Source organism: Papio anubis, chromosome 8, assembly GCF_008728515.1.
Source record: "Papio anubis isolate 15944 chromosome 8, Panubis1.0, whole genome shotgun sequence".
Classification (NCBI taxonomy): Eukaryota; Metazoa; Chordata; class Mammalia; order Primates; family Cercopithecidae; genus Papio; species Papio anubis.
In genome coordinates this window covers 114,532,172-114,547,939 of record NC_044983.1, presented here as the reverse complement: position 1 = coordinate 114,547,939, position 15,768 = coordinate 114,532,172, and the positions used below count along the sequence as shown (strand labels likewise).

Below are 15,768 nucleotides of genomic sequence, written 5' to 3'. Positions count from 1 at the left end.
AAAAGAGAATGAACATCATTCAAGGCCCTCTTCCTCCACTTCAACTACAGCACCTAAACTTTTATTCTAGATTTATTGGGGTTTTAGGTAAGAATTCATTAAATGAAACTTTTATTTCTTTTATAAGCAAGTGTTAAAGTCACTAATCTATACTATAAACCTTTCAAAGCTAAAACCATAACTCCTTTTTGTTGTAATCCCACCTTTAGCCTAATTCTTCACAGGCACTCAATAAATTTTGACAAATCCTACCAGAGACTTGGGAAACTTATAATAGGTCTTGAAACCATTTGTCTTTTACCCCTCAAAACTCAAACTCTAGACATGTATTGTCTAACATGATAGCCACTAGGCACATGTGATTAAATTTATTAAAATTAACCCTAAAAATTCAGTTCCTTAGTCATACTAGTTATCTTTCCCACTCTTTCTCTCCCCCCACCAGACAGAGTCTCGGTCTGTCACTCAGACTGAAGTACAGTGGTGTGGTCTCTGCTCGCTGCAACCTCCACCTCCTGGGCTCCTGAGCTCCTGGGTAGGTAGCACTACAGGCACAAGCCACCAGGCCTGGCCAATTCTTTATTCTGGTTTGTTTTTTGTTTTTCCTTTTTCAGAGACAGGGTTTTGCTATGTTGACCAGGCTGGTCTCAAACTCCTGGCCTCAAGCAGTCCTCCTACCTCGGCCTACCGATGTGCTGGGATTATAGGCATGAGCTATGGCTCCTCAGCCTAGTTAATTTTCAATTGCTCAACAGCCACATGAGGCTAGTGGTCACCATTTTGGACAGCACTTACATGAAATATTCCTGTCACTGTAGAAAGTTCTACTAGACAGTGCTGCTCCAGACAGATTTCAATGACTATATGAGTACTGGGTTATTTATAGGCTACCTGGGGAACATAATAGAACATTAGGGTCACTAATTTGCCATATACTTATATTAAATATCACAATATTTCAGAAAATAATTTGGACTTCTGACATCTTAAAAATGATCTCTAACAACAAAAAATATATTATTTCTTCAAATTATCTATACAAAATGACAAATTAACTCCAGTATATGAATTAGATGATTTTAAAAATTTAATAAATACCCCAAGGAATGTATTTCATCTGCCTATCATCTACTACAATGGCTAGCTATTTGCCTTACTCACCTTCACTTTCCTTAATGGCAGGAACTGTACCTTACTCACCCTGTCCTCAACACCCAGCAAAATTACTTGATAAATGGTAGGCCCACAGTAACTATTCATTCAATAAAAATAAATTGCAAGCAGCTATTGAATACTAAAGAACAAAACTGGGAGATCTCCTTTACCATCTCTGAAAGTTATCAGAAGCAAAAAACACAATTCTTTTTGCAAAGTAGACATTGCTGTGCAAAGCCAAGCAGTTCTACTGGTTCGCTATGATCTTACATGAACATCAACCTCTTTGTGCTACAGTTTAATCACCCACAATACTGGGGGTGATCATGGCACTTTGCTTACAGGGTTATTGTACAGATAAATAGCTATTATATATTTAATGCTAATGGCTAGCATTAAAGAAAACGAATGTTGCCTGAGGAGTTTCTTGGAGGCCTTGACAGTAGAGCGGAAGTGCTGGTGAATGGTACTCATTGAATACTTACTGTGGCTGCTACGTTTATGTTATACTGGTTATCACTCAGGAGCGGCTGCAGGGTCATGGTTGTATTGCAGTGCAAATCATGCAGGGATGTGGCTGCTGCTTCCAATAAAAAGGCTCCAAAATAGAAGACAAATACTGTAAAATGGTAGGCAAAATCCTAAAAGAGGAGAGAAAAGACATCTGCAATTAAAAAAAAAAAAAAGATATTTTTCTGTTCCTTATTTTAAATGATGAAGTTTAGGTTTAGCAAGATCAAAACATTTAATTAAACAATCTTAACTATATTCACTGTTTATCTTAGCTGCTTTAGAAATGTCAGGCTATTAGAATCCAAGTGGAAATCAATCAACCCATCTTAATTGGCACATTGGTAAACCTTTCCATATACTTAATTTTATAATATATAATTTTAATTTGGATTAAGATGCCATAGAGATCAATGTTAATTAGGATAATATAAGCCATAACATATGCTGTCTTTAAAATTCAAGTAAAATAGCATTTAAATAACATCTTTTTATTATGGTTATTATACGTATTCATACACATTACATAATTTTATTTTTGAGCAGTTATTTTTATCATTATTTTCCACTGAAAGATACAGAAGACTAATAATAGAATTCAATAACACATATTCATATATTTCATTAAAAACTACTAACATGTACTTTGACCAAAAGTATAAGAACTTGTTTATTAGGTTCTTTGTATGTTGCTGACATTCATATGAAGCATAACACTATTACAGTTCATATTGTCTTACCTGAATTAATATATTATCAACACATCACTGTTTTTAATAGCTCCCACATATCAGGTACCTTACGTGCATTGTTACTCATCCTTATAACCACCATTTATTGTCTCCATTTTACAAAGAATTTCTTCTTTCTTTTCAGTTAAATGACTGTTTAAAGCCACACAAATATTAACTTTGGGAGGGAGAAAAACATGTAGTGTGTCTAGTCCCAAAGTCCAGTTTCTTTAGTTTTCAGAAAAAAATTATTTTAATTGACCAAAATACATATTTATCATGTACAGGACGTTCTGAAATATTTATACATTGTGGGATGGCTAAATTGAGCATATATATATATATATATATATGTATATATATCCTCCTATAATTATCTTTTTTGTGGGGAGAACATTTGAAATCTTTTTTAAGCATTTTTCAAGAATATAATAATACACTGTTATTAACTATAGTCACCACGCTATATAACAGATCTCTTAAACTCATTTCTCCTAACTGAAATTTTGTATTCTTTGACCAACATTTCCCCAGTCTCCCATTACCCCATACCCTGGTAATCACCATTCTATTCTCTACTTCTGTGAATTCAACTTTTTAAGATTTCACATATAAGTGAGATCATGTGGTATTGGTCTTTCTGTGCTTGACTTATTTCACATAACATAATGTTCATCTATATTGCAAATGACAGGATTTCAGCCTTTTTAAAGGCTGAATTAGTATTGTGAATATATACTGCATTTTCTTCATTCCTCTACGACCCTTAGGTTGATTCCATATCTTGGCTGTAATGAATATGAGAATGCAGATATCTCACTGATTTCATTTCCTTTGGATATATACCCAGGTGTGGGATTGCTTGATCATATGGTAGTTCTATTTTTAACTTTTTGAGGAACTTCCACAATGTTCTCTATAATGACTGTACTAATTTACATTCCTACCAACAGTGTGTAAGGGTTCCGTTTGAAGTCTTTTCTGTCAAACCTATTATTGATTTCTATTACTGTTATAGCAATATTACAAAGGAGAGCATTGCACTACCTTTGTAAATGGCCATACAGCAAATGATACTGTTCATAGAAATTGTTCTCACATCTGGCCAGGCACGGTGGCTCACACCTGTAATCCCAGCACTCTGGGAGGCTGAGGCAGGTGGATCATGAGGTCAGGAGATAGAGACCATTCTGGGTAACACAGTGAAACCCTGTCTCTACTAAAAAATACAAAAAGTTAGATGGGCCTGGTGGCAGGCACCTGTAGTCCCAGCTACTCGGGAGGCTGAGGCAGGACAATGGTGTAAACCTGGGAGGCAGAGCTTGCAGTGAGCCGAGATTGCACCACTGCACTCCAGCCTGGGCAACAGAGCAAGACTCTGTCTTAAAAAAAAAATAGGCCCAAGATGGCCGAATAGGAAGAGCTCCAGCCTCCAGCTGTGAGTGACACAGAAGACGGGTGATTTCTGCATTTTCAACTGAGTGTTGGGTTCATCTCACTGGGGAGTGCCGACACCGGTGCTGGTCAGCTGGTGCAGCCCGGTCAGCAGAGCTGAAGCAGGGCAAGGCATCACCACCTGGGAAGCGCAGCGGGGAAAGGAACTTTCCTAGCCAAGGAAACTGACACACAACACCTGGAAAATTGGGTAACTCCCACCCTAATACTGTGCTTTACCAAGGGTCTTAGCAAATGGCACACCAGGAGATTATATACCACACCTGGCCCGGAGGGTCCCCTGCCCACGGAGCCTCCCTCATTGCTAGCACAGCAGAATGAGATCTAACTGCAAGGCGGCAGCAGCGAGGCTGGGGGAGGGGCACCAGCATTGCTGAGGCTTAAGTGGGTAAACAAAGCCACCAGGAAGCTAGGTGGAGCCCACTGCAGCTCAAGGAGGTCGGCCTGCCTCTGTAGACTCCTCCTCTGGGACAGGGCATAGCTAAACAAAAAGCAACAGAAACCTCTGCAGATGTAAATGCCCCTGTCTGATAGCTTTGAAGACAGCAGTAGATCTCCCAGCATGAAGGCTGAGATCTGACAACAGATAGACTGACTGCTGATCAAGTGAGTCCCTGACCTGTGAGTAGCCTAACTGGGAGACATCCCCCACTAGGTGCAGACCGACACCTCACACGGCGGGGTACACCCCTGAGATGAAGCTTCCAGAGCAAGAATCAGACAGCAACACTCGCTGTTCAGCAATATTCTATCTTCTGCAGCCTCTGCTGCTGATACCCAGGCAAACAGGGTCTGGAGTGGACCTCGAGCAAACTCCAACAGACCTGTAGCTGAGGGTCCTGACTGTTAGAAGGAAAACTAACAAACAGAAAGGACACCCACACCAAAACCCCATCAGTACGTCACCATCATCAAAGATCAAAGGCAGATAAAACCACAAAGATGGGGAGAAAGCAGTGCAGAAAAGCTGGAAATTCAAAAAAATCAGAGCGCATCTCCCCCTCCAAAGGAACGCAGCTCATCGCCAGCAATGGAACAAAGCTGGATGGAGAATGACTTTGACAAGTTGAGAGAAGAAGGCTTCAGTCCATCAAACTTCTCAGAGCTAAAGGAGGAACTATGTAACCAGCACAAAGAAACTAAAAACCTTGAAAAAAGAATGGATGAATGGATAACTAGAATAATCAATGCAGAGAAGACCTTAAAAGAACTGATAGAGATGAAAACCATAACATGAGAACTACGTGACAAATGCACAAGCTTCAGTAACCAACTCGATCAACTGGAAGAAAGATTATCAGTGATTGAAGATCAAACGAATGAAATGAAGTGAGAAGAGAAGTGTGGAGAAAAAAGTAAAAAGAAATGAAAAAAGCCTCCAAGAAGTATAGGATTATGCGAAAAGACCAAATCTACGTCTGATTGGTGTGCATTAAAGTGAGGGGGAAAATGGAACCAAGTTGGAAAACACTCTGGAGGATATCATCCAGGAGAACTTCCCCAACCTAGTAAGGCAGGCCGACATTCAAATTCAGGAAATACAGAGAACGCCACAAAGATACTCCTCGAGAAGAGCAACTCCAAGACACATAATTGTCAGATTCACCAAAGTTGAAATGAAGGAAAAAATGTTAAGGGCAGCCAGAGAGAAAGGTCGAGTTACACACAAAGGGAAGCCCATCAGACTAACAGCAGATCTCTCGGCAGAAACTCTCCAAGCCAGAAGAGAGTGGGGGCCAATATTCAACATTCTTAAAGAAAAGAATTATCAACCCAGAATTTCATATCCAGCCAAACTAAGTTTCATAAGTGAAGAAGAAATAAAATCCTTTACAGACAAGCAAATGCTTAGAGATTTTGTCACCACCAGGCCTGCCTTACAAGAGACCCTGAAGGAAGCACTAAACATGGAAAGGAACAACAAGTACCAGCCATTGCGAAAACATGTCAAAATGTAAAGTCCATTGATGCTAGGAAGAAATTGCATCAACTAGCGAGCAAAATAACCAGCTAATATCATAATGACAGGATCAAGTTCACACATAACAATATTAACCTTAAATGTAAATGGACTAAATGCTCCAAGTAAAAGACAAAGACTGGCAAATTGGATAAAGAGTCAAGACCCATCAGTTTGCTGTATTCAGGAGACCCATCTCACATGTAGAGACACACATAGGCTCAAATAAAGGGATGGAGGAAGATCTACCAAGCAAATGGAGAACAAAAAAAAGCAGGGGTTGCAATCCTAGTCTCTGATAAAACAGACTTGAAACCATCAAAGATCAAAAGAGACAAAGAAGGCCATTGCATAATGGTAAAGGGATCAATTCAACAGGAAGAGCTAACTATCCTAAATATATATGCACCCAATACAGGAGCACCCAGATTCATAAAACAAGTCCTTAGAGACTTACAAAGAGACTCAGACTCCCATACAATAATAATGGGAGACTTCAACACTCCACTGTCAACATTAGACAGATCAACAAGACAAAGTTAACAAGGATATCCAGGAATTGAACTCAACTCTGTACCAAGAGGACCTAATAGACATCTACAGAACTCTCCACCCCAAATCAACAGAATACACATTCTTCTCAGCACATCACACTTATCCCAAAGTTGACCACATAGTTGGAAGTAAAGCACTCCTCAGCAAATGTACAAGAACAGAAATTATAACAAACTGTCTCTCAGACCACAGTGCAATCAAACTAGAAATCAGGACTAAGAAACTCAATCAAAACCGCTCAACTACATGGAAACTGAACAACCTCCTCCTGAATGACTACTGGGTACAGAACGAAATGAAGGCAGAAATAAAGATGTTCTTTGAAACCAATGAGAACAAAGATACAACATACCAGAATCTCTGGGACACATTTAAAGCAGTGTGTAGAGGGAAATTTATAGCACTAAATGCCCACAAGAGAAAGCAAGAAAGATCTAAAATTGACACTCTAACATCACAATTAAAAGAACTAGAGCAGCAAGAGCAAACACATTCAAAAGCTAGCAGAAGGCAAGAAATAACTAAGATCAGAGCAGAACTGAAGGAGATAGTGACACAAAAAACCCTCCAAAAAATCAGTGAATCCAGGAGCTGGTTTTTTGAAAAGATCAACAAAATTGATAGACTGCTATCAAGACTAATAAAGAAGAAAACAGAGAAGAATCAAATAGACGCAATAAAAAATGATAAAGGGGATATCACCACCGACCCCATAGCAATACAAACTACCATCAGAGAATACTATAAACACCTCTACGCAAATAAAACTAGAAAACCTAGAAGAAATGGATAATTTCCTGGACACTTACACTCTCCCAAGACTAAACCAGGAAGAAGTTGAATCCCTGAATAGACCAATAGCAGGCTCTGAAATTGAGGCAATAATTAATAGCCTACCAACCAAAAAAAGTCCAGGACCAGACGGATTCAGAGCCAAATTCTACCAGAGGTACAAGGAGGAGTTGGTACCATTCCTTCTGAAACTATTCCAATCAATAGAAAAAGAGGGAATCCTCCCTGACTCATTTTATGAGGCCAACATCATCCTGATACCAAAGCCTGAGAGAGAGACAAGAAAAAAAGAGAATTTTAGACCAATATCCCTGATGAACATCGATGCAAAAATCCTCAATAAAATACTGGCAAACCAAATCCAGCAGCACATCAAAAAGCTTATCCACCATGATCAAGTGGGCTTCATCCCTGGGATGCAAGACTGGTTCAACATATACAAATCAATAAACGTAATCCAGTATATAACAGAACCAAAGACAAAAACCACGTGATTATCTCAATAGATGCAGAAAAGGCCTTTGACAAAATTCAACAGCCCTTCATGCTAAAAACTCTCAATAAATTTGGTATTGATGGAACATATCTCAAAATAATAAGAGCTATTTATGACAAATCCACAGCCAATATCATACTGAATGGGCAAAAACTGGAAGCATTCCCTTTGAAAACTGGCACAAGACAGGGATGCCCTCTCTCACCACTCCTATTCAACATAGTGCTGGAAGTTCTGGCTATGGCAATCAGGCAAGAGAAAGAAATAAAGGATATTCAGTTAGGAAAAGAAGAAGTCAAATTGTCCCTGTTTGCAGATGACATCATTTTATATTTAGAAAACCCCACCTTCTCAGCCCAAAATCTCCTTAAGCTGATAAGCAACTTCAGCAAAGTCTCAGGATACAAAATGAATTTGCAAAAATCACAAGCATTCTTATACACCAATAGCAGACAAACAGACAGCCAAATCATGAATGAACTCCCATTCACAATAGCTTCAAAGAGAATAAAATACCTAGGAATCTGACTTACAAGGAATGTAAAGGACCTCTTCAAGGAGAAATAGAAACCACTGCTCAGTGAAATAAAAGAGGACACAAACAAATGGAAGAACATACCATGCTCATGGATGGGAAGAATCAATATTGTGAAAATGGCCATACTGCCCAAGGTAATTTATAGATTCAATGCCATCCCCATTAAGCTACCAATGACTTTCTTCACAGAATTGGAAAAAACTGCTTTAAAGTTCATATGGAACCAAAAAGAGCCCACATTGCCAAGACAATCCTAAGCCAAAAGAACAAAGCTGGAGGCATCACACTACCTGACTTCAAACTACACTACAAGGCTACAGTAACCAAAACAGCATGGTACTGGTACCAAAACAGAGATATAGACCAATGGAACAGAACAGAGCCCTCAGAAATAATACCACACATCTACAGCCATCTGATCTTTGACAAATCTGACAAAAACAAGAAATGGGGAAAGGATTCCCTATTTAATAAATGGTACTGGGAAAATTGGCTGGCCATAAGTAGAAAGCTGAAACTGGATCCTTTCCTTAATCCTTATATGAAAATTAATTCAAGATGGATTAGAGACTTAAATGTTAGACCTAAAACCATAAAAACCCTAGAAGAAAACCTAGGTAATACCATTCAGGACATAGGCATGGGCAAGGGCTTCATGTCTAAAACACCAAAAGCAATGGCAACAAAAGCCTAAATTGACAAATGGGATCTAATTAAACTAAAGAGCTTCTGTACAGCAAAAGAAACTACCATCAGAGTGAACAGGCGACCTACAGAATGGGAGAAAATTTTTGCAATCTACTCATCTGACAAAGGGCTAATATCCAGAACCTATAAAGAACTCAATCAAATTTACAAGGGAAAAACAACCCCATCAAAAAGTGGGCAAAGGATATGAACAGACACTTCTCAAAAGAAGACATTCATATAGCCAACAGACACATGAAAAAATGCCATCCGAGAGATGCAAATCAAAATCACAGTGAGATACAATCTCACACCAGTTAGAATGGCAATCATTTAAAAAATTAGGAAACAACAGGTGCTGGAGAGGATGTGGAGAAATAGGAACACTTTTACACTGTTGGTGGGACTGTAAACAAGTTCAACCATTGTGGAAAACAGTGTGGCGATTTCTCAAGGATCTAAAACTAGAAATACCATTTGACCCAGCTATCCCATTACTGGGCATATACCCAAAGGATTATAAATCATGCTGCTATAAAGACACATGCACATGTATGTTTATTGCAGCACTATTCACAATAGCCAAGACTTGGAACCAACCCAAATGTTCATCAATGATAGACTGGATTAAGAAAAGGTGGCACATATACACCATGGAATACTATGCAGCCATAAAGAAGGACGAGTCCCTGTCTTTTGTAAGGACATGCATAAAGCTAGAAACCATCATTCTGAGCAAACTATTGCAAGAACAGAAAACCAAATACCGCATGTTCTCACTCATAGGTGGGAATTGAACAATGAGATCACTTGGACACAGGAAAGGGATCATCACACACCGGGTCCTACTGTGGGGATGCGGCAGGGGGTAGGGATAGAATTAGAAGATATAACTAATGTAAATGATGAGTTAACGGGTGCAGCACACCAACATGGCACATGTATACATATGTAACAAACCTGCACGTTGTGCACATGTACCCTAGAAGTTAAAGTATAATAAAAATAAATAAATAAAAAATAAATTGTTCTCACATTTAAGTACGTAAGAACTACAAAGATGTGCTTTCTATTAAGTAACTCTCATTTGTAAACTGATTCACAAATGCCTTCAAAAGATTTAAGAAAAGTGTTCCTGGCCACATGTCTAATCTATAGCAGAGATGCTCAAATACATGTGTTTATTCAACAAATATTAGTTGATGAAGGTCAAATCCCAAATTCAAATGTCATCATTTTTAACGGCTAAATGAAATGATGATAGATTGTAGTAAGAAAAATTTAGGCACTCATTTAACTTACTGAGGTGAATCATCAGAAATAGTTGATCTTGTAATAAAGAGATTTGATGACAGGACCTGCAACTCTTGGTATGATCTGATCCCTTGATTTCTCCACCATTACATACCTTTTTCAATGTCACCCACATTCACCTCATTTTGGTCCCTAGGAAGCATTTTATAGCTCAAGGATGCTACTCTTTACACATAGTATTGTCTCTGCCAGAAAGGATTCTGCCCACAAGCAATTACTGCTTGCCCTTTCCCCCCTCTCTCTCTCTATTCCTGCCAATTTTGCTTCTTCCTCCCTCCTTTTCATAAGTATCTGAATTATGGTTTCAAGGCTTTCCTGTCCAATCCTATTCTTTCGTCTTTCATCTTTTATAGGTGTTACTTCCCAATACACTTCTTGCGCTTCTCACTCTGTATACTTCGGTCATCCTATCCAGCCAGGGTCATATATACTCTTGGTGTTGGAAGAAAGTACATAGTATGGAATTTACGGCAATTCCAGTGTGAAAATCACGATGGAGGTTCCTGGATTTTTAGAGCCTCTAGTAACCTGCACTGGAGAGCGACAAGTCTTTGAAAAGCAGCTCCTAGTACTAGACCTGGTAGAAAAGAAACACTTGATCATGAGACACCAGTGGCCAGGCATCCAGAACTGCTTATTTTGAGTTGGGTTCCATGGAAGCCACTAACTCAAAAAGTCAGGTGGGCCAGCAGCTGTCTCCTTGTGATAGGAAGGACACATATATTGACCTGAGCAAGACCAGTTAACAAGAGTTAACTGCATGAGCAGGTAGCCTAGGCTCTCACATTATTCACCAGAGTGGAACTGCTCTCCTTCCTCAGTTCATACCTATGGCCACAGGGAAGAGGGATTTCCTTATGCCCACCTGAAGGAGAAAAAAACCCTGAGCTTTGTTTTTGGAAGAGTTGGCTCCTATGTGCTTGCAAGGTGGAAAGGAACAGCAGCTGTATTGTATGTGCATTATAGCCACATTCAGAGTTGGCTTCGAAAGACTGGTTAGGGAATATTTTCCCAGTTGGTAGAGCTGAGTGATGATGCATGTCACACACTTTGCTCAGAAAGAAAAGTGGCCCATGGCTGGGTGCGGTGGTGTGTGTCTTTAATCCCAGTACTTTGGGAGGCCGAGGTGGTGGATCACTTGAGGTCAGGAGTTCCAGACCAGCCTAGCCAACATGGCAAAAGCCCATCTCTACTAAGAATGCAAAAATTAGCTGGGCATGGTGGTGCATGCCAGTAATCCCAGTTACTCAGAAGGCTGAGGCAGGAGAATCGCTTGAATCCAGGAGGCGGAGGTTGTAATGAGCAGGGATCCTGCCACTGCATTCCATGCTGGGCGATAGAGGAAGACTCCGTCTCAAAAAAAAAAAAAAGAAGGAAAGAAAAGAGGCCCATAGTGAGAATATACATAGACTGATAATCAATAGCAAACAGCCTACTGTACTTGTCAGGGCCATGGGATAAAACAGATCAAAGCTTCAGGGACAAGGAAGGGATATGGGATTAGGCATACTATGTGAAGATCTTTCTGTCACTTGGTAATGCTTACCAGAACCATCGCTTTGGAATGCTACGTAGCCAAAAGGACCCTTCCAGTTGATGTTAGCAATCCTTTGTCATCAACCACCCCATACCTGGCATTATGGGCACATAAACAGAGTACCCATGGTCAGAGAAAGTGGCCATGGAAAGGCCCAAGAGCATGGCTTCCTTATTGCCAAAGATGATCTACCCACTGCTTCCTCTGAATGTTGAACTGTCAGCAACAGAGACTAACTCTGAGCTCCGGATAAGGGATTATCCTCAAGGGGACCAACCAGTCACCTGTAGTAAGTGTAAACTGAGCTCCTACCTTCCTGGAGGGCAAAATATTTCACTCTCACAAAAACAAACACCCGTAATGGTTATTCTCACGAAAATAGAATTACCTAGGGCATTGATTTATGAATTTGCTTTTCTGACTCTTAGAGCTTGAGCCACCAGCTATATCCAATGATTTATAGACTGCATTCACTCACAGGCTTTCACTCTGTCTCTGATCAAGGAAACTACTACTCAGCAAAGCCTGAGTGGAAATGGGTGCCTACCCCTGGGTTGGTTGCATCACGTACTGCACCACCTAGAAGCTGCTGGCCTGGCCTGATAGCACAAAGAAACGGCTGGCTGAAGGTATAGCTTGGAGGCACTAGTCTGTGAGGATGGGGGTCATCCTTTAGGATGCAGTAGATACACTGAAGAAGAGCTTCCTACATGTTATTGTGTCTTCATTGGAAGAATGGAAATTTAGGGGTAAAAGCAAGAGTTTCTCCAGTACCGCTGAAATCCTTTATGATTTCTGCCTCCACAACTCTAGGTTTCTCATGGTCAAGGGTCCTTGTCCCCAAAGGGGTCCATTGAGCTACAAGGTATGGCTACCCCCTGGCCACTTTGGACTCTTTTGCCCAGGGACAAAAAGGCAAGAAGAGGAGTTACCATCTTGACAAAGGTAGTTGCCACTAACATCAGGAGAAGGCAGAGCTGCTGGAAGTCAGGATGGCAGTAAAGAGCATGTATTGCCCTAGTGTATGTGCCACAGGAGGGCGAGAGGAATTATATGTAGACCTCAGATGATCTACCTGAGATCTTCTCGGAAGTCTCTCTGCCAAATGTGACTAAAAACAAACAAGTGTAGCAACGCTGGCCTGAAGCAGATGTGGTTGCCAGGTGCCCTCTCTCTCTCCTGAATGAGAGTTTGGATTCACCACCAGGAAATCACGGAGAACACCAGACAGGAAAGCTGAGAAGAGGAATGGAAAATGGTCAGTGGAAGAGGAAGATGAGTACCAGTTGGCCTTGAGACCAACTCCAGTGAACGGAGATGTCATGTATCCCTCTAGCCTCTCTCCTTTAAGTCTGTCTTCAGGAAGAAAGGCACACTGGAACCCTGGAGGAGCGACTCCCCAGATGCATATGGAGAAATGGATCTGCAGTATGAGATGAGAGACTGGAGCAGCTAATTGTGCACTGCACACATTTTCCATCAGGAAGGAACTTGATGTTTAGCTGTGAGGCGTGCAGGTAGCTGACAGCCTCCAGCTTCAGTGGATTTGGGATCTGCTACAATGCGTGAGCCAAGGCCACATTCTTCCTGGATATCCCCCATCCCCACAAGTGACAGCACAGTGGAGGTACTAGTGCTTGGCCACTTGTGCCCAACACACAACTCTCGAAGGACAGGCTATGCTCTGAAGTTTTGTATGGATTTGGTCAAGACTTTGTGGAGTTTATCATTCTTGGTTTTCTTCCTGATCTTACTTCCTCACTTCCTCCTTTATTTTCTTTTACAAGTGTTATCTGCCCTTTTCCTTAAACAAACAATAACAACAAAATGCACAAAAAGCCCAAACCAAAACTCTTGTACTTCTATATCCATCTTAGAGTCTGCTTTCCAGTGGAGCTGAGATGACACATATGTTTTGGCACGCTAGGCTTTTCCTTTTTGGCAACTAACATAACATTAATTGATGCATTAATTACGTAACAATTTCTTTACTTACATTGTCTACTACAACAAACTCTTTGAGAGCAACTGCTAGATCTCTTTTTTCACAATTGTATTCCCAGGGCCTAGTATAGGGCCAACTACTCAGTAAATCTTCCCAACCCCTGGAGAGCTGTACCTATATTTGTATTTGGCCATCCTGAGCATACTATTCCAATTTGTGCCAGGTGTGGGATGTGCACTGGATGTGCGCAGAAGGGCTTCCACAAGGCTCACTCATTGCATTTGACAGCCCAGATCATTTCTGCTAAGTCAGTGGTTCTCAAATGTTAGCCTGCATCAGAACCACCTGGAGAGCTTGTTTAAACACAGACAACTGAGTCCTCCTCCCAGAGTTTCTGACTTAGCAGGTCAGGGTGGAACCTGAGAATGTCCATTTTTGACATGTTTCCAGATGCTGCTGCTCTTGTGGCCAGGACCACCATTTGTGAATCTCTGCCTTAGGCTCCTGGCCTCTACTTACTAGCAGATGAACCCAGCCTCTCTTAGCTGCCTTCATGTGCTCTTGCTCTTTTACCAATCTTATCAATGCTCACACGCCCCAAGCACTGCCCACTTGTTTGCCTTTTCCTTAGGCAACCTCAGCCTCAAGCAGAGCTTTTTTTTTTTTCCCCGGGCCCCCCCGCACCCCCCACGAGTGACTATATCTCATATTCTTGTCTTAAGCCCATGCTTTGCTCTTCGGTTCAGGGTCAAAATTCCATCTACTAGTTAAAAAAAAGAAAAAGAAAAAAGCTGCATTGTGTATAGGGGGATCCTGGTTTACAGTAACAGCAGCAAGAAAAACGGATGACAACCACTTTGAACCTCAGTTTTCTCATTTGTAAAAATGAGAACAAGAATACTTATCCATAAAGAATTGTCATTAAGGTCAAATAAGCAAATGAATATAGGGCCAGAAAATATAGCTGAGGACATGTAAGATATTAAGCAGTGGATAGAGCTGGAGGCTGTTATTCTAAGTGAAGTAACTCACTTATTTGAAATATTGTATGTTCTCAGTTGTCAGTGGGAGCCAAGCTATGGGCACACAAAGGTATACAGAGTGGTAGAATGGACACTGGAGACTCAGGAGTGGGTGAGGAGACGGGAAGGAGGGATGAAAAGAAACTACATATTGGGTACAATGTATACTACTTGGGGGACTGTTACACTAACATCTCAGATTTCACCACTATGCAATTCATTCATGTAATAATAAACCACTTTCACCCTACAAGCTATTGAAATAGAAAATATTTTAAAAAATAAAAATATGTTAAGTGATGTCCACAACAGGCAAATGATCAAATGTGTGCCAGTTATACTTGGGGGGGATGAAGGGAAACATGTTTAATCGCATAGGATTTTTTAAATAGCTCTATTTTCTAAAATGTATCTTTCCTTAGTACCCTTCCCCTACAAAAGAGACTATGAATTTAGAATCTTCTGTTTAAAGTTCTGGTATTTTTTCCTCTCCAGAAAAAAAAACAGAAACGCTATTTCAAAATCAAAATCTCCTTATTTTCCTGGAATAGAATGAGGCAAGTATTTAGTACTTTATATCTGTTATTAGATACTATATGTTTATTTCACTATTTATATCAAAGCTAGAAAGTTCAGAAAAAATTGCTGAAGCCATCATGAATGTAAATTTAATTTCTTCATAAAACCCAGAAGACATAGCAAACTCAATATCCTACAACAAATACATCTAGAAAATAAGTTCTTTATCAAAATGCATTCTTGCTTCCTTCAAGCATGGTATAAAGTGGTAATAAGCTTATCACAGGGGAAAACAACTATTTTTGAGCCATTAACATCTAACAGTTCCAGAATGCAACAATTGTTACCAACTTGTGACAATTCCATTATATACATGGCTAAAAAGTTTTCCTGGGAGAGTGTACAAAATATATTACCAAACCTATCAAAAGTAAGCCATATAGGCCAGGCGCAGTGGCTCAAGCCTGTAATCCCAGCGCTTTGGGAGGCCGAGACGGGTGGATCATGAGGTCAGGAGATTGAGACCATCCTGGCTAACACGGTGAAACCCCG

General features: G+C 40.4%; 1 protein-coding gene across 2 annotated transcripts in view; it reads right to left on the bottom strand.

Moving 5' to 3' along the window:
• Positions 1-15,768, bottom strand: part of MAL2 (mal, T cell differentiation protein 2) — a 33,617-nt gene that overhangs the window by 1,742 nt on the left and 16,107 nt on the right. For both annotated transcript variants that reach the window (XM_009213519.3, XM_017962260.2), the window contains exon 3: positions 1,641-1,796. In XM_009213519.3, coding sequence (XP_009211783.2) covers positions 1,641-1,796 — 156 coding nt within the window. The remainder of the gene's footprint in view (positions 1-1,640; positions 1,797-15,768) is intronic.